The sequence below is a fragment of the Otolemur garnettii genome, unplaced genomic scaffold (genome assembly GCF_000181295.1).
Source record: "Otolemur garnettii isolate 467f Iridium unplaced genomic scaffold, OtoGar3 scaffold00001, whole genome shotgun sequence".
Taxonomy (NCBI): domain Eukaryota; kingdom Metazoa; phylum Chordata; class Mammalia; order Primates; family Galagidae; genus Otolemur; species Otolemur garnettii.
The window spans coordinates 49,092,515-49,110,696 of record NW_003852396.1 but is presented as its reverse complement, the minus strand read 5'-3'; the positions used below and the strand labels follow the sequence as shown (position 1 = coordinate 49,110,696).

Genomic DNA, 18,182 nt, shown 5'->3' with positions numbered 1-18,182 from the left:
ACCCTCAGTAGAGTGCTGTAGCATCATAGCTCATAGCAACCTCATACTCTTGGGCTTAACTGATTCTCTTGCCTCAGGTTCCTGAATAGCTGGAACTACAGGTGCCTGCTCCAACACCCAGCTATTTTTAGAGATGAAGTCTCACTCTGGCTCAGGCTGGACTCAAACCCATGAGTTCAAGCAATATACCAGCCTCGCCCTCCCTAATACTGGGATTACAAGCATGAGCCAGCACACCCAGCCTTAATTTATACTTTACTTCTACTAGTGGTATTTCTCTTTAGTCACTTGGGGAATGAAAATGTTTCTAGTTGTATTTGCAACTTACTAAATACCAGCCACTTCCTAAAAAGATGTTTTCTGAATTATTCTGTGATACTTTAAGAGCTACAAAATATTCCATTTATTTTAGTTGGCAAATTACACTGAAATAAAAAAAATTCTTTTTTTTTTGAGACAGAGCCTCAGGCTGTCCCCCTGGGTAGAGTGCTGTGGCATTGCAGCTCACAGCAACCTCCAACGCCTGGGCTCAAGCGAGACTCCTGCCTCCACCTCCCAAGTAGCTGGGACTACAGGCGCCTGCCACGCCTGGCTATTTTTTGGTTGCAGCCATCATTGTTGCTTGGAGGGCCCAGGCTGGATTCGAACCCACCACCTTAGGTGTATGTGGCTGGCACCTTAGCCACTTGAGCCACAGGTACTGAGCCAAAAAATTCTTAAATTATATTTTTAATTAAAGGATAGGATCTAAAATTTATCTAAATGGTAAGCTCTAAAAACATCTTTTCTTAGCATCTGTTAATAATGCCTCAAATACAGTACACATATAAAAGTGGTTGTAAAACGAATTGTTTGTTTGTGAATGAATAAGATACTTTTCCCCTCTACCATTCTTTCTCACCTGCTTTAACTGAAAATGGCTTTTCCAAAAGAAATACTGTTTGTTTCCAGTGTGTTTGGGTACTTTCGGGGCCCGTAGAGAAGACGACCTGCATTGGTAAAGTTCAAAAGTATCTGATGAAGTATAAGATTTTTAATATCATGGTACATTAATCTACTACATCAAATATAATACAAACTCCAATTGCTTGCAATAGCAAAATACTCATGATCAAACAAACACCTTGGGGCACAAAAAATAAAGCACAATATACTGCTGAGATAATTAATTCTTATTAGATAACTCAGGATACTTACCCTGTTGTGGCAATTCTTCTCAAAATATATATCAAAGTAGCCAGCAACTGCCTGTTTCAAAAGAAGATAAATACACAGTAAACCAATTACATAACTTAAGAGTTAATTATTGTCTTTTCAGAAACGGCTAATGAAAAGCCATTTTAAATACCAGATACCTCTTAAACTTAAGGCATGTCACAATTTTTCCTGGCAAAGAAGTTTTAAAGTAAAATTAATATAATAGGCTTTTCCTTCGAAACAACAATAAGGACAACAAGGCTAATAAAGTAATTAGTGTTTTTTATTAGAGAAATTATCACAGTAGATGACGAAAAGTTAAGAGATGCATGGAAAACAGAGGCTCAGCTAGTGTCCCGCAGAGAGGCATGAGCGCGCGCGCACACACACACACACACACACACACACACAATGTCAGGTCTTTTGAACCCTCCAGCTCTAATCAAGCTTCCAGACAACTGCAGCTGCAGGAGAGACCCCAGAAAGGATGAGCAGAAGCACTAGTTAGAGAAGTTCAGTCCAGATTGCAAAATCATAAACAAATAAATACAAATGATCATGGCTTCAAGCCATTGAGTTTTGGGATGGGTTATTATACAGCAATAAATAACTGAAACAAATTCTTTTACACAAAAGCCAATTCATTTACTTTTTCCCAGATCTAGTGCATTCAACTTTAAAATACTATGAATATTTTGGTAATGAAATCAATCGAATTTTAAAAACTTAATAAAAATGAATAACGGTACTCAAAACATATGTTTAAAAAAATGCCCAAACGAGAAAATCCCAAGTGAACTCTAAAGGTTACAGTGGAAGTCCAAAAAGATATCCAAAAGAAATTAACATATTCAGATAAACATATAATTTTGATTTTGTAATGATACCATTCCTTTTATCACTAATAAGTTAATCTATTTTTAAAACTGGTATCAATTTAAGCTTAAAGTGTTAAAAACATAGCATTGTTCATTGAAAAATTACTATAAAGCTCATATATTCTAGTGCTTTTGTTAAGAATATGAAGTTTTATTGATTTTTTAGGGTTAATATAGATTAGAACCAAGCCAAATTCAATATTTAACCTTGGGGTTAATTTAATTTAATGTTTTTTTTTTGAAACGGAGCCTCAAGCTATCCCCCCTGGGTAGAGTGCCATGGCATCACGCTCACAGCAACCTCCAACTCCTGGGCTCAAGCGAGTCTCCTGCCTCAGCCTCCCAAGTAGCTGGGACCACAGGTGCCTGCCACAATGCCTGGCCATTTTTTGGTTGCAGCCATCATTGTTGTTTGGCGGGCCCGGGCTGGGGATTTGAACCTGCCACCTTAGGTGTATGTGGCTGGTGCCTTAGCTGCTTGAGCCACAGGTGCCGAGCCATTTAAGTTTAGATACCAAGAGAATTAACAGACTATTAATAATTCTGCTAAATAGAATTATAAAGCAATGTACACTAAGCTACAGATTATAGAAGACATGTAATCAGAGTATTTCTAAAACATACATTTTTTTTCAGGTGATTTCCCAATACTTAAAATGCCTCTCTACAGAGTAACCCAACTGTTTTCTTAAATTTATTCCTGTATGCCTCTCACTCATCACAATATTCTTAGTGTCCACAGCAGGGCCTGGTTCACTGTACACAATATCTGCTGGGCCAATGTGCTTGTTATATATAATTTTATATTACTTATCATATCATATAGCCTTATCTGACTAAACTTTAAGAGCAGAGCCTACATAGAACTCATATTTCTATACCCCTTTCTCAGTGTAGTATTATACAATAGGTTCTCAACAAATTTTAGTCAATTAAAATTTTCTGATCTTTATATCTCTCTTTTAATTTTAATTTTTTTGGCAGTTTTTTTTTAGGGGGGGGGCAGGGCTGGGTTTGAACCCGCCACCTCCGGTATATAGGAGCAGTGCCCTACTCCCTTGAACCACAGGCACCACCCCTTAATTTTAATTTTTTTGAGACAGGGTTCTGCTCTATTGTCTGGGCTAGAGGGCAGTGGCATAATCAGAGCTCACTGCAACCTCAAGTTTTGGGGCACAAGTGATTCTTCTGTCTCAGCTTCCCAAGTACCTGGGTCTATAGGCAGATACCACTACACTTGGCTTTTAAAATTTTTTGCAGAGATGGGATTTTGCTACATTGCTCAGGCTAGTTCAGTCTTTTAAATACTGGACCATATTATGTAGTTAGTATAATTTATTAGATCACTGACTAACCAAATTAGGCTTATTAACTATTAGTTTATAATTCTGAAAAATAATGTAGAGTGGAGGAGAAATATGGAGAGCTAGAGAAGAGGATGCCCTAATTCTCTGTACACACTTAATAAGTCACAGCCTAACACCTGGACCATGTGTGTTCAGGTTAGACCTAAACCAACACAGCAAAGGACAAGAAAACTGAACTAAAATTTGAATCACTGGACAAGTCTCAGGATTAACTACTGAATAAAATATGCATGGGAAAAATCAGAAACCAGTAAAGGCTTAGAGAACTGACCTGAGATTTGAAAAACCAGTAAAAATCTCAAACTAATCTTTAACTAGGTACATATAGGAGTGCTCTGAAACAGGGTAACAAAAACTCAGAGAACACAGCCCAGGCAGTGTGAGACAGGACTTATAACTAGCTTGACTGCCTGCTAACATCACACACCATCATTCTTCAGAAGGTTGTAACAAGACACAGCATCTATACAACACAACATGTACAATATCCAGGATACAATCTTAACGTGCTCAATGCACAAAGAAGGCGGCAAATTTAACAACTCTCAATAGATGCCCCCTTGTAGATGCCCCAGATGCTATTACTATTAGGCTAAGGTTTTAAAAGCAGTGATAACTATGTTCCATGAGGTAACAGAAAAAACACACTGAAATGAATCAAAAGCTAGAAATTCTCGGCATAGAAATAGGAACCTGAAAAAAAGAAAAACCTTACTGAAATTGTAGAACTGAAAAACACAGTAACAAATTAATAGCTCCCTGGGCTGTACAGCAGAATAGAGATGACAGGAAACAATCAATCCACGAATTTGAAGATAAAGCAACAGAAATTATACAATTTGAAGAAGAGAAAAATATTAAAAAATATTTTTAAAAAAGGCACAGAACCTCATGAATCTATGATCTAACATAGTTGGAGGCACAGATGGGAAAAGATTGAACAGGAAAGAATCTTTTAAAATTCTATATCCAGCAAAAATATCTTACGAATGAAGGCAAACTACATGTGAAGGAAATCGTTGCCAACAGGCTTCCTCTAGAAGACATTTTCAAAGAAGTTCTTCCCCCTGCTGGGAAATGACAGCAGAAGGTGACACGGACACCACGGATGATGGAACAACAGAAATGATAAACGGCTGGGTATAAAAAGGCTCCGTTTCCCACTCCGAATTCCTTTAAAATACTTAACGATTGTTTAAGGCAAATCACACCTGTAATCACAAGGCATGGGGCCAGCAGTGAGGGAGAATGAGATTCCACCATATATACAAGCGTTTCTAAAATCCACCACGTGAAAAGGCTATTTAAGCGTGACACAAGGAGGAAATTTATAACAAAGGGTTGCTGTCTTTTGTATATTAAGCTACTACAAATTAATCAGAAAACCATATGCTAAAAGAAATGGACAAGACAAAGAAGACAATATATTTAAAAAATCAAATGATTTCTAAGTGTGTGGAAAAAATGTTTATTGATCTATTTAGCTGAGAAGAAAGCCCCATACAATTTCTCTTTGGGAGGAGAAAGGGGTTGAAGATGGAGCTAATCACCAACCACCAGTGATTTAATTAAGCATGCTAATGTAGCAGAGCCTCCATAAAACCCTAAATGACTAGTCTAGATAGCTTTTAGGCTGGTGAATGCAGCCCTGTGCCAGCAGGGTGGGGACACTCCAACTCTAGGAGGACAGAAGCTCCCAGGCTTGGTGTTCTTTCAGACCTCACCCCTTGTACCTCACCTCTTCAATCTGGTTATTTGTATCCTTTACACTTTTCTTTATAGTAAAATGGCAAAAGTAAGCAAAATGTTTCCCTGATTTCTATAAGCCACCATAGCAATCTTGAGGAGAGGGTTGCAGGATCCCTGATTTGTAGCCAAATCAGACACAATGTGGGTAATCTGGGGACCCACTACTTGCTACTGCTATCCGAAGTGGGGAACAGTACTGTAGGACCGAGCCCTTAAATCGGTGACATCAGTACTAAACAAAATAGTGTGAATCAAAATCTAGGACATACTGTTGATATTGCAAAGAACTGGAGAATTGGTTGTAGGTGTGGCCAACCCAAACATTTAGAGTAAGAAGTGTGGTGAGTAAAGAAATGGGTTTTTTTAAATACCATTTGGTCACCAGAACTAATCCTTAGGTAAGTATTTATGGATTTGGAAAAACAGGCATACTATTAGGTGAGAAGCAGCTTGAAATACAGTATGTATGCTATGGGCACATGCTGTATGTTGTGGAAATGTGAATGTATTATACACATATGAACATATCTGGAAAGATATTCACCATGCTCTTGATAGTGACAGATTCTGGAGTATTCATATGCTTGGTGCTTACCCGTACTTCTAATTCCAACTTATAAGCAACTTCTGTGAAAAGTGATTTTTAACAATACTTAGTAAGTTACATCTACAATATTGCATGGAGAGGCATTCAATTTAACTTTTACCATTTTCTCAGTTCCCTCAGTGTTAGTGACTCCCTCTGAAGTCACACATCTCTGTTCCCACAAGGGCGAGGGCAGTGTCTAACATGTAGTAGACGCTAAATTTGGGTTAAGCTCTTATAACATCATCAGAAAATGTGACCTGAGTTTGAAATGTATAAAATACACAAAGAGAAACATCATATTTTTAACTCTGGTTAACCACCTCCACCAAAAAAACCAGGCTGACAGTAAATAAGGTTGATCAATTATAGAATTATAATCACAGAATACAGGTCCTAACAAAGATGAGGCTGATCCTGAGTTTATGATAAAATGAAAACATATATAAAAAGCTTTGAGAGGCTTGGCGCCCGTAGCTCAGTGGTTAGGGCGCCAGCCACACGCACCAGGGCTGGTGGGTTTGAACCTGGCCCAGGCCTGCTAAACAATAATGACAACTACAACAGGAAAAAATAGCCGGTGTCGTGGTGGGTGCCTGTACTCCTAGCAACTTGGGAGGCTGAGGCAAGAGAATAACTTAAGCCCAAGAGTTTGAGGTTGCTGTGAGCTGTGACACTACAGCACTCTACCCAGGGCGATATAATGAAATTCTGTCTCAAAACAAAAAGCTTTGAGAATATAAATAATATAAAGATTTGAGGACTGGAAGACAGTTCTAAATGATTTGTAAATTTAAGTTAAAAATTATACTCCAATATTTCAAACTGTATATAAAAGCAGCACATTGTACCCCACGATTGCATTAATGTACACAGCTATGATTTAATAAAAAAAAATTAAACTCTAGTCCCTACATAATACTGGTGAAGAAATACTGGACAGTTTTGAGTAACTGAAAAAAAAAAAGTTAATATACTTCAAGACAAAATAACAAAGAAAAACAAAAGTGAAAGTTAATAGTTAATTTTTGTTAGGAGCATTTGAAGAGGATCTATGAAAAAGAAAAATGTGAAATCTGCATCTATTTTACAGTTCCCTTTGAAATGCATCATTGTATTTTTGACTCCTCAAGCAGAGTTAGTTTCCTAACAACGTTTGGCTTAGAGTAACGGTAAACCAGCTCCAAGGCACACACTAAGTAGGAAGCAAGCCACGTGAAGTTAGGAAGAATTCACCTGGGCTTAAAAATTGTGTGGTAATCTACCCATCAGACAGCATTCACATAACTGAAAGTGGATCTTGCTCTAAAAAAACAAGGAGAATTTCTGGTTTTAAAACAGGTATCTGACTTCAAGTAAGCAAGATCTAAGTGTCCCTTAAAGAGACAGGGCTTTGGTGGCGCCCATAGCTCAGTGAGTAGGGTGCCGGCCACAAACACTGAAGCTGGAGGACTGTAGCCCAGCTTGGGCCTGCTGAACAACAATGACAAATGCAACAAAAAATAGCCTGGCGTGTGGTGGGTGCCTGTAGTCCCAGCTACTCCAGAGGTTGAGGCAAGAGAATTGCTTACGCCCGAGAGTTTGAGGTTGCTGTGAGCTGTGATGTCACAGCATTCTTCTGAGGGCAACATAGTGAGACTGCCTCAAAAAAAAAGACAGAGGTTTTTTTTTTTTTTTTTGCCCCTTCTTCTTTCCAGTGTGATTCTTTTTGATTTTATTTTTATATAAAGAATCTCATTATGTTGCTCAGCCTGAACTTGGAACTGCTAGGCTCCTCCCACCCCAGCCTCCAGAGTACCTGGGATTATAGGTACACCACACTGATTCTTTTTTTCTTTTTTTTTTTTTTGAGACAGAGTCTCAAGCAATTGCCCTGGGTAGAGTGCTATTGCATCACAGCTCACAGCAACCTCCAACTCTTGGGCTTAAGCTATTCTCTTGCCTCAGCCTCCCAGTAGCTGGGACTATAGGAACCTGCCATAACACCCGGCTATTTTTTCGTTGCAGTTGTCATTGTTGTTTAACAGGCTTGGGCTGGGTTCTAACCTGCCACCCTTGGTGTATGTGGCTGACACCCTGCTGGTTGAGCTACAGGCGCCTCCCCACCACACTGATTCTTTTTTTTTAGAGCCATAGTCTCATTTTGTCACCCTCAGTAGAGGGCTGTTGCGTCACAGCTCACAGCAAGCTCCAGCTCTTGGGCTTAGGTGATTCTCTTGTCTCAGCCTCCAGAGTAGCTGGGACTACAGGCGCCCACCACAATACCCAGCTATTTTTTTTGTTGCAGTTTGGCCAGGGCCGGGTTTGAACCCTCCACCCTTGGTATATGGGGCCGGCGCCCTACTCACTGAGCCACAGGCACCGCCCCACAATGATTCTTAATAATTGATTAGGAAAAAGAAAAAAAAAAAACTTAAACTGGAAACACACAGTCATATAAACTAACTGAACTACTAGTTTTTATTTCTGAAATGTCATTTAAAAATAAGGAATAATGACATAGCCAAATATGTCAGTTGATTTGGGGACAGAACTACTGTGACTAGGAAGCATAAACATGCCCCTCTTTTCAATTCTAGTTTCACTGTCTCGTTACCATCCCTTTGACAGCCTATCTCTAGGGTTTTTAAATGGTAATTTCAATGAACTTACATTCTCTCTGTGGCAGTCATTCAAATATAAGAATAAACAACCACTAAGGGAAACTGAGAATGATGACTAATAGGCAACAGCAATAAATAACTGGAGCTCTACTTGACATCTGCTTGAAAAAGATCAGATAGGTGAGAAGGCTGACCACAGAATAAATTTCTCCTTTCTTCCACATATACATCTTGTCAGGAGCAATGAGAATAGCTGAGGGAAAAAAGCATTAAAATCAAGTATCTGTAGGAGCTGGGTTAATCTGCAAAGGCAAGGTCACAAGTGAGATTTCACTGGATTGACGTCACAGTTGGGAAAATTTTAGTTATAAAGCCCCTTAGACTGAGAGAAGGGAGAATGGTGGTAATCAATAAGAATAAAACAAAAAGAATGTGGCTAGAAGAAAACAGAATGAAAGGAAAATAAACGCATGCAGTGAGTTTGGGGGCTAGTTTGATCACTCTTGAAATTTGGTGACAACCTTCCATGTTTCCTTTGAGGCACAAAGGAAAATGATACAAGTGTGTAGCTTTACTGTGCACTTTAAATGTTCCTAAGCCTTAGAATACAGTTTCAGAATGAGCTGTTACCCCTTCTTTATAAATGTCACCAAAAGGAAGACAATAACTTGCAGCTTTTGTAAATGAAACCATTTATCTGTTTTAAGCCACATTTTGTTTGTTTATTCCCTATGTATAAAGGTAAATGCAGTTCTTTTAAAACGTGCTCATTTGAAGAACATTATTTTGGAATAAAAAAGAATTACTTTCTCATGTATTTTGGTGTGATGAGCATTTTTTTTTTTAAGGAGGACACATCGTGTGTATGTGTAATAGGGTGGCAGCCAATGAAATAAGAACAGGCTAGACCTGAGAAAGAAGAAAATTAAAAATTATCATTATCATTATCACCTGCAGGGAGTAATTTATCATTTCTGTTCTCCATTGGTATCATGTTCCAACAGCGTGTGGTTACAGCAGATACAATTAGGCAGCTGGCTACAGAAGTAGGAGGATAATGTGCTTTTGATGGAGTTTATCCAAGCATGGAGATAGAGTGCTTGTAATCCATGCAGCAGAATCGCTATAACAAAAACACAATTCATTTTTTCTTGAAGTATTTCTTTCAAAATCTTAATATGGAACTCAAAGCCAGGTTAAGCTGAGTCTGAAGCAAGCAAAGAAAGAGTAAGCAAATAATACATAAAAATGATTTTTATAGCTTACATTATCTTATATAAACCAACAAGATGAAAATTCAAACATAAGCCACCCAAGCTGCTGCACACAGGGCATGAACTCTGCTAGGGATAATTGGTGTTTACAAAGACAAAATCAACAAATACACAAATTTTATTACAACTTCCTCCCAATAAATAACTATGCCTTAAATTATGGATTCTTCCTTTTTCAATTAATTTTCCATTTCATCCCAAGAGAAAATCTATCATTTCTTTCTTTCCTGATTCCTCTAGGGAACAATACACATTAAGTGCCATATACCTCTCCAGGGATACTGCCAGATTGAGTGTTGTTTCAAAACAGACCAAGCAATGTGGCAAGTAGTAAAACGGATAATAGGTCTAACAAAAAGGACACTTTTACTGAAAAACTCCATGTAATTCATTTTTGATATACTTAGAACATTCCCAGATTAATAACTAAACCACCTTCTAAATTTAGATTGTTCCCTAGTAATTTCAAAATTGCTTATTAAAGTGATTTTAGAAAGCAAAAAGGATCATCTCTTCAGAGCCTAAAATGCAAGTACTTTATTTTTGACATACTTTGACATTTCATAAGCCTTAATTGCCCTACATGTCTTCCGAGCAATAAAGATTTTATACAATCAATATTCATTGAAATTTACTGAAATTATCACCCTTGACAAACTTTCTAATATATAATATATGTGCAAAAAAAATACATGTAAGTGTACATTGTGGTGAGTTTTTTTTTTTTTTTTTTTTTTGCAGTTTTCGGCTGGAGCCAGATTTGAACCCACCACCTCTGGTATATGGGGACGGCGCCTTACACCTTTGAGCCACAGGCGCCGCCCCGTGGTGAGTTTTCAAACTGAATACATCTGTGAAACCCACACTCAGATTAATAAACAGCATCTCAGCACCCTCACATCCCCCTGTGCATCTAGCCAACCCTGGGCACCTCAGCCCCCAAACTATATCCCTTATGCTAATTTCCAAGAGCAAAGTTTCCCCTAATGTTATTCTTCAATAAATAGAATCATATCTCGTGTAGCCTTCCGTGTCTGGCTGATTTTCCTTAATACAGTTAGTAAGATTCACCCACATTATTGCTTGATGCTGGAGACTGTTCATTTTCATGGCTGTAAGGTATATGTGACTGTACAATTTATCCAGTGTGCCACAGACAGGCATTTCAATAGTTTCGGAGAATAAATGTACTCATGGCTGTTGGGTATATACTTAGGAGTACAACTACAGGTATGTACTCACTTACACATTTGCTAATCTTTATCTCTTCCAGATTTTCTGGCCTTCCATCAGGAATCATTTTCTGATTGCCTAGGTATCCTTCAGTATCTCCTTTAGTATAGGTTTCTTGGGACAAAAATTTTTTTTGTTGTTGTTCATCTGAAAATATCTCTCATTTTTTTGGGGGGGAGGGCATGGTCTCGTTCTGTTGCTTGGGGTTAGAGTGCAGTGGTGTAATGAGAGCTGCAACCTCAAAATCCTGGGCTCAAGCAAGCCTCCTGCCTCTGCCTACTAGTGGCTGGGACTTCAGGCATGAGCCAGCTAACTATTTTTTTATTTTTAGTAGAGATGGAAGGTCTTGCTCTTGCTCAGGCTGGTCTTCAACTCCAGGCCTCAAGCAATCCTTCTGCCTACGCCTATCAAAGTGCTAGGATTACAGACATGAGCCACTGTGCCCAGCCTTGATTCAGATATAGTGATAAATATATGACTGACATATGACTTGCACTTAGAAATGGAGGGTCTCATAGGTAATAGGTAAATATACTTGTTCCAACTTACAGAAGAAACCTACAGAGCCTACCTTATCCATAACCAGGGGACTGGCTGTATTTTTAGTTAGGGAGTATTTCAGAATTAGTAGTTATTTATTTTCTTTCAGCACAATGATGATGTCGCCATAGTTTAGTTTTATTAGAGCATGTCTAAGTATGAATTTATTTTCCCTATGTAAATCTACGACATAATTCACATAGCATACACATTTACTCATTTAAAATAAGGTGTACAATTCAATGTTTAATAGAGTTGTACAACCGTCACTATAATCTAACTAGAAAACATTTTTGCCTCTCCCAGAAGAAATTCTGTATTCATTCTCCTCTCATCTATTCTACATCTAAAGATTTACTGCTTCTGACCATTTCATATGAATGAAATTATACATTACGTGGCTGGTTGTGATTTGGCTTTTCACTTAGCGTACATGATGTACTTAAGGTTTCTCCACATCGTATCATGCGTCAGTACTTCATTCTTTTTGCGGCTGAATAGTATTGCACTGTATAAATAAACCACGTTTTGTTTATCATTGTTCAGGTGACGAGCATCTGAATTGCTTCTCTGAAGCATTTCTGTGAGTATATGCTTTCATGTCTCTTGAATGAATGAACCTGGAACTGGATGGAATTTTAAAATTATAGCATTCAATTTATCTCGTGCTTCTTAAATTGTAGCTTACTGTCTTTCATCTGATTTGAAAAATTCTCAGCTGTCACCTCCTTAAATACAGTTTGCAATTCTCATCCACCTTTCCCTTGGGACTCTCATTAAACTCCTGTATCTTCTCCATCACCCGCCCTTCCCTCTGACTCATCCTCGCCTTTCTCCACGCTTCTTTCTGGACATTTTCTTCTAAACTAATATTCAGTTCACTGATCCTTTCTACACTGCTGCTACACTTATATTTATATTCGGTTTTAGAATGTTTGGTTCTTTTTCAAATCTGCTGTTTTTTTAATATCTCTAGTTATTAAGATTTCTTAACAATTGCCATTTCTTTTCTCCCTGAACTTAGTGTTGTCATTTAAAAATCCATGTCTGCTGTAACTAATTCGTGGAGAACCCGGATCTTGGTTTTTGTTGCCTACTCTTTTCACTGGTTCTTAACTCATGTTTCTCATCCTTCTGTGACTGATTACCCTTGATTATGTTCCAAACACTGTTATTTGAAAAACTGCTATGGAAATCATTTGAGACCTGTAATAATTTCTAGAAAGATTATTTCCTTGTTTCTGCCAGGAATGCGGGGGTACCAGCAAACCAAGATCTTAATTCAATATCATGGCTTGAGAATTTCCTGGGCTACCCAGATGACTTGAAGCCAGGCTGCAGTCCATGTAAAGGTTCATTTACCACTGTTTTTACCTTATTTTGGGGTGTAGTCTTTTAGGGTCCTAATGAAAAGCACTGGGGAATTATAAAGGTCCCATTTTTGTATTTCTACCCACTTAAGGCTGTCAAAAGGGCTACTGAGGTCTATTAGCTGCTTCCTCTGCACTGGCCTGTAGGGCAAAAGCAGCCCCAAATGTCCGTCTCATTTCTTTGGATTTTCTCCTTTCCTGAGTCATGGTTTGATAGTGTTTTACTAATTCATCTCCTCTGATACCTTCAAACAGAGAGTGTATTTTTTCAGTTTCTATAGCTCTTTGCAAAAGGTCACTCCATTTTACGTCAGAGGTATAGACTACCTCTATAGTCAGAGTCAAAAGAAGGGACCCGCCCAAATATGTGCCCCACCCCCACCGTTCCACAGAAGTCCCACCTAGGAAAGGTGAATGGACCACCCCCCCCCCCTTCCGACAGATGTCCCACCCAGGAAAAGGAATGTACAACCCCCGTCCTCCGACCTTTAAACCCCCCGTCCACCATTACCCATGTGCTGCCTTCCTTCTCAGCTCAGCTCACCAGCACCGGGTGGAAATAAAGGCCAATGTTGCCCACACAGAACCTGGATTCCCATTTTCTTTCATTCGTGTTTCAGAATAATCTTTTATTTTCAGTCTTTGACCTCTCATCTAGGAGGCAGATTCTTTTCTGCATTTGTTTCCTATCTAAACTCTCGTGCTCTCCCCCAGTTCTTTACCTCTTTGTTATGTCTCATTTTGAATATTATTTCCCGAGTAGCCTGCCTTAATCCCAGAGTAGATTAATACACCCACTCAATGTTTCTGCACTTCCTATAATAACACTCAACACACTCATAATGCTTTTGTTTGGTGTCTTCTGTTCAATTATAGATCCCCATAGGTCCATATGGGCAGCCTCACCATTTCTGAGTTCACTTCTGTATCATCAATGCCTAAGCACAATGCCTGGGCATTCTATCTAAATGGCGAAAATAACTGTGTACAGTTATAAAGGCAAGAAATAGCCTGGAATCTTCAGGGACTAAATAAAGATTTGTTAACTGAGTACATGATAAAATGATATAATATGCTCAACCTGTCCCAATCTTTGGGAAAAAGAAATCATGATGCTTTACTTACAACTTCCTATTTTTCCTCTCAAAACTCCTATCAGTTAATTACTCCCCACTAATATAATGCATACAGTATAAGGAAGGTCTTCTGGGAGAAGCCATGCCCAAGGTAAAACCTTGAAGATAAGTGGGATTACCAAGGAAAAGTAAGAGTGTTAAACTGTAAAACACCTATTACAATTATCTATTTGTATCTTGGCCTCTCCTTCTACACAAAAGTCTTTGGGGCCAGTGACTACATTTTGATTCTTTGTCGTATATTTGTAATGCCCAGCACAGAAGCTAACGCATAGTATTAGTACTCAAAACGTGTTTGCTGAATGAAAAGTAGTCTTCAAAAGTATTGTTTTGCATGTGTTTGCCATTCCCACAGTCTTGCAGCCCAGTGCTTCTCTAGATTTTTATCTCTTCCTGCTCCCTCACATATCATCAGTTTCTCACTGCTTGAAATCAGTCATTACTGTTTCCTGATATTCCATTTCCCCTGCTGTTTCCAATGTTTCCTAAAAACTACCCATGCGAGGGGCTTTATGTTCCATTCTTAGTTCCTCAAATGGTAGAAGACAGTCTAGAGGTAAGTAAACATTATACTTTTAATTTTAAGATGGCACACATTCACCTGGACAAAACAGCAGATATACTGAATCTGCAAATCAAGGAGGGGGGTGAGGGGGAAGGAAAATACTTTAGTGACTGTCTAAGACGTTTGAAACTGAAAATGATTAAAACTCACTTTTGTGGTGAAGTGATCAAGCTCTATCAAACGCTACTCATCTTTACAATCCTTTAGGAGTATAAATTAAGAGGTGGAACCCTGAAAGAAACAGGCAGTAAAAGGGGCTAGAGGGTACAGACAGAGGGTGTAGCTAGAGGGTGCTATATCTTAACTTCCCAGAAACAAAGGGCTGTCTTCCCCCTTTTGAAAAGTGAGGTAAAAAGATGGATACCACCTCCCTAGCTAAGCCCTTCTACAATACATCCAATATATGGTGTAGGAACTAAAAATCTACAAGTACTCAATTATGTTTTTCATTTAGAATTTGCTATTTTTCAAAGAATTGCCATTTGCAATTGCACTAGTTAAGCTTTGACTTTATATTTGTAAATTCAAGTGTTTTTTGGTGGTAGTCTTTGGATGCTGCTGGATAAGACAATGACTCACATTTTTGGGGCCCCAGGATTCAGTGTGGCCTACCCCATATCCATGGGATTGGATGCTGATGAAAAAAAGGAGAAGAGAAAAAAAGAAATCCAACTGAACACTACTGTGCAGCTTCTGGGGACTGCCAGGACATATCACTTGCTGATAGAAAGGACTTTCTGTTATACTCAAGTCACTGTGTTAGAGATCTAAAGTTAAAAACATGACCTTTGTAAAACTATGGGCGGAAGAGAGGTAGTTTTGCTTTGAGAAGCAGGTTATTTGCAAAAATGCAGCATTTTGAAAGAAGATCTAATTTCACTATTAGATATTCAGTATGTGGATAGAGCTCTAAAGGTTTTCAGTGTATACCTTTGCCTCTAAAGAACCTGGTCTTTGAAAGGGAACTCAATTAGGCTTATTCAATCTCCATGGAATAAGTACATTCCATCTATAAGACCACAGTCTTAAATTACCATAAGCAAATATAAGTTAAAAAAACAAACAAGAACCACCCTTTAATATAGCAAGATAGGAAAATGAATGGGAACAGTAACTGGAGCCTTCACTGAACATTTTCTATGTGCCAGGCATAGTGAATTATCTCAGCATTCAGAGTAACACCTAGAAAGCAGGTCTTGGAGTTATTATCTCTATTTGAGAGGTAAAAAAAAAACTTGAGGTTCCGAAAAGTTAAATACCTTATATAAAGTTTTAGTGGTAAATTCAGGCCCATTTGTTCTAAAGCTGAAGATCTAACCACTGAACTTTCCTCTTTGATTTTATTTTTATCTGTTTTAAAAATAACTGATTTTCAGAAAACTCCTTCCATTTTAAGATTGGTCCTTTTCTTCTTTTTTTAAATTTATTATTATTATTATTATTATTATTATTATTTGCTGTTTTTGGCCGGGGCTGGGTTTGAACCCGCCACCTCCAGCATATGGGATCAGCGCCCTACCCTTTTGAGCCACTGGTGCTGCCCCATTGGTCCTTTTCTTATTCAGTCTTCTAGAAGAGAAAAAGACAAGACTCATTTTGGCCAATAATTGTAAAGTATGTTCTGAGCCATCTGGTATATATAATAGAAATTTTTTAGATTCTGACTCTTCTTAATCTCCGCCTGTTAATTCATACATGCACATCAGATGTCTGGAAACATTACATACTGTAGGGCTTTGAGAAGATCTGAATGTCAAGATTCATGACGGTGTCTGTCAGGGCCTACGTTAAAAAGAACTGAGATTTCTTCCTTATAGGTCATTATTCCAGGGATAACTACCTGAATCTAAGAGGAAAATACCTGGTCAAACTCATTTATTATCACACTCTAATAATGCTAATTGGCAGTCTCTGTGATAAATTCACAGATGTCAGGGGACTTCTCCCTAATCAAGTCACTCTTATTGATTATTTGATAAATAAACCAGTTTTGTGCTTATTGGTATGCTTGAGATAGGTACTGTAGTCTAGCTTGAGTGTAATGATTTCTCTCCTAACTGATTCTGTCCCTCAGCATTGCTGATTTAGATTTAAGATGAACCTAAACCAATCTAGAACTAAATGATTCATTAAGAATTTCAAGATTCCACTCAACCTGTATTTTAGAACAATCTGAGATTTAAATCCTTTTATAACAATTGGAGGCTTTAGAATCAGTGTTAATGAATTTTTAAAAATACAGATTAAGACTATTATTTACAGCACGGCTTTCAATAGAGGATCAGGCATGTGAATCTCTGTAAGAGTTGAGAGTTACTTTTCTTACTTAACTTTAGGGCTCCCAATTCTGTGCACTTTTGGTCAAAACTGCAAAAAACAAAAACATTCTGACTAGTTTTAAATGAGGATTTAAATATTACAGGCGATTCCTCCCATAATTCTATGCAATAAACATATACCTCAAAGTTAATATAAAAAACACATTTTTTAAAATATTAAGTTTTCTTAATGGTAATGTTTCCAACAAGGTTATAAAAGTAGGCAGAAAAGTGATTAAACACAAAGAATGAATTGAAGAAATACAGATTTTCAGACAGCTAAAATCCTCTGGAGCCTGGTTTAGAAGGCTCTAGACTCGGAGTTGGAAAAATGAAGGCTACAAGGGGATTAAATGTAAGTAAGTAAATTTTGACGGCACAGTCTTTACCTAAACTTCAAATGTAATAAATATTGTTACTAAACAGAATCCCACTGAAATATAAACTAATAATACAAAGCACTCTTTTATAGTATTACATATTCTGCAGAGGATACGTCACACAGGAAGAAAATCTCAGACAATCAGAATTACCTTGGAGAATGTCTTAATAAGGTGTTGTACTGGAACCCATAATAATAATAACAACAGCAACACCACAAACCATCCCTCAGTAAGTTCAACACTACATACAACCAGATCTTCAAGTAATAGCACAAATCACCACTTCTTTCTTTCTTTCTTTCTTTTTGGCAGTTTTTGGCTGGGGCTGGGTTCGAACCCCCCCACCTCTGGTATATGGGGCTGGCATCCTACTCACTGAGCCACAGACATGGCCCCAAATCACCATTTCTTTGGTGGCTGAGTGTCCTGAGAAATACAGAAGTTTCAAGACTGAAAATACAGAAGTTTAAAGACAAGAGTCACATTAAGCCTAGCCAGATGCTCACGCTGGAGAAAAACACGTGGAAGCTGTTAATACTAAAGACATGGCGACGTGCTTCCCGCCTTATGCTGACTGTGGGGCGCACCTTCACCAAATAAAACGGAGGGCAGAATCATCTGCACTGTTTAGTTTTAGAACTGTTATTTCTCTCTCAGATTTTTTTTTTACCTGAATGCTTACAGTTACTTTGCATAAGATGCTACTCCATTGCATTTGCTTTAAAAAATAAGCTTTCAGAACCTAACAGCCTCAAGAAGTAGCATAAGGACAGCGCCTGTGGCTCAGTGAGTAGGGCACTAGCCCCATATGCCAACGGTAGCAGGTTCAAACCCAGCCCCAGCCAAACTGCAACAACAAAAAAATAGCCAGGCATTGTGGTGGGCACCATTGGGAGGCTGAGGCAAGAGAATCGCCTAAGCCCAAGAGCTGGAGGTTGCTGTGAGCTGTGATGCTACAGCACTCTACTGAGGGTGGCAACATA

General features: G+C 38.3%; 1 protein-coding gene across 2 annotated transcripts in view; it reads right to left on the bottom strand.

The window, feature by feature from the left end:
• PRMT3 (protein arginine methyltransferase 3) overlaps positions 1 to 18,182 on the bottom strand; it is a 115,919-nt gene that overhangs the window by 9,599 nt on the left and 88,138 nt on the right. The window contains exons 14-15 of one of the 2 annotated variants that reach the window (XM_003781176.3): positions 1,198 to 1,248; positions 902 to 989 (exon numbers count right to left, since the gene is read on the bottom strand). In XM_003781176.3, the coding sequence (XP_003781224.1) occupies positions 902 to 989; positions 1,198 to 1,248 (139 nt within the window). Of the gene's footprint in view, positions 1 to 901; positions 990 to 1,197; positions 1,249 to 11,674; positions 12,054 to 18,182 lie in introns of those variants that run through there. The other variant, XM_023519449.1, reaches the window with a different exon arrangement.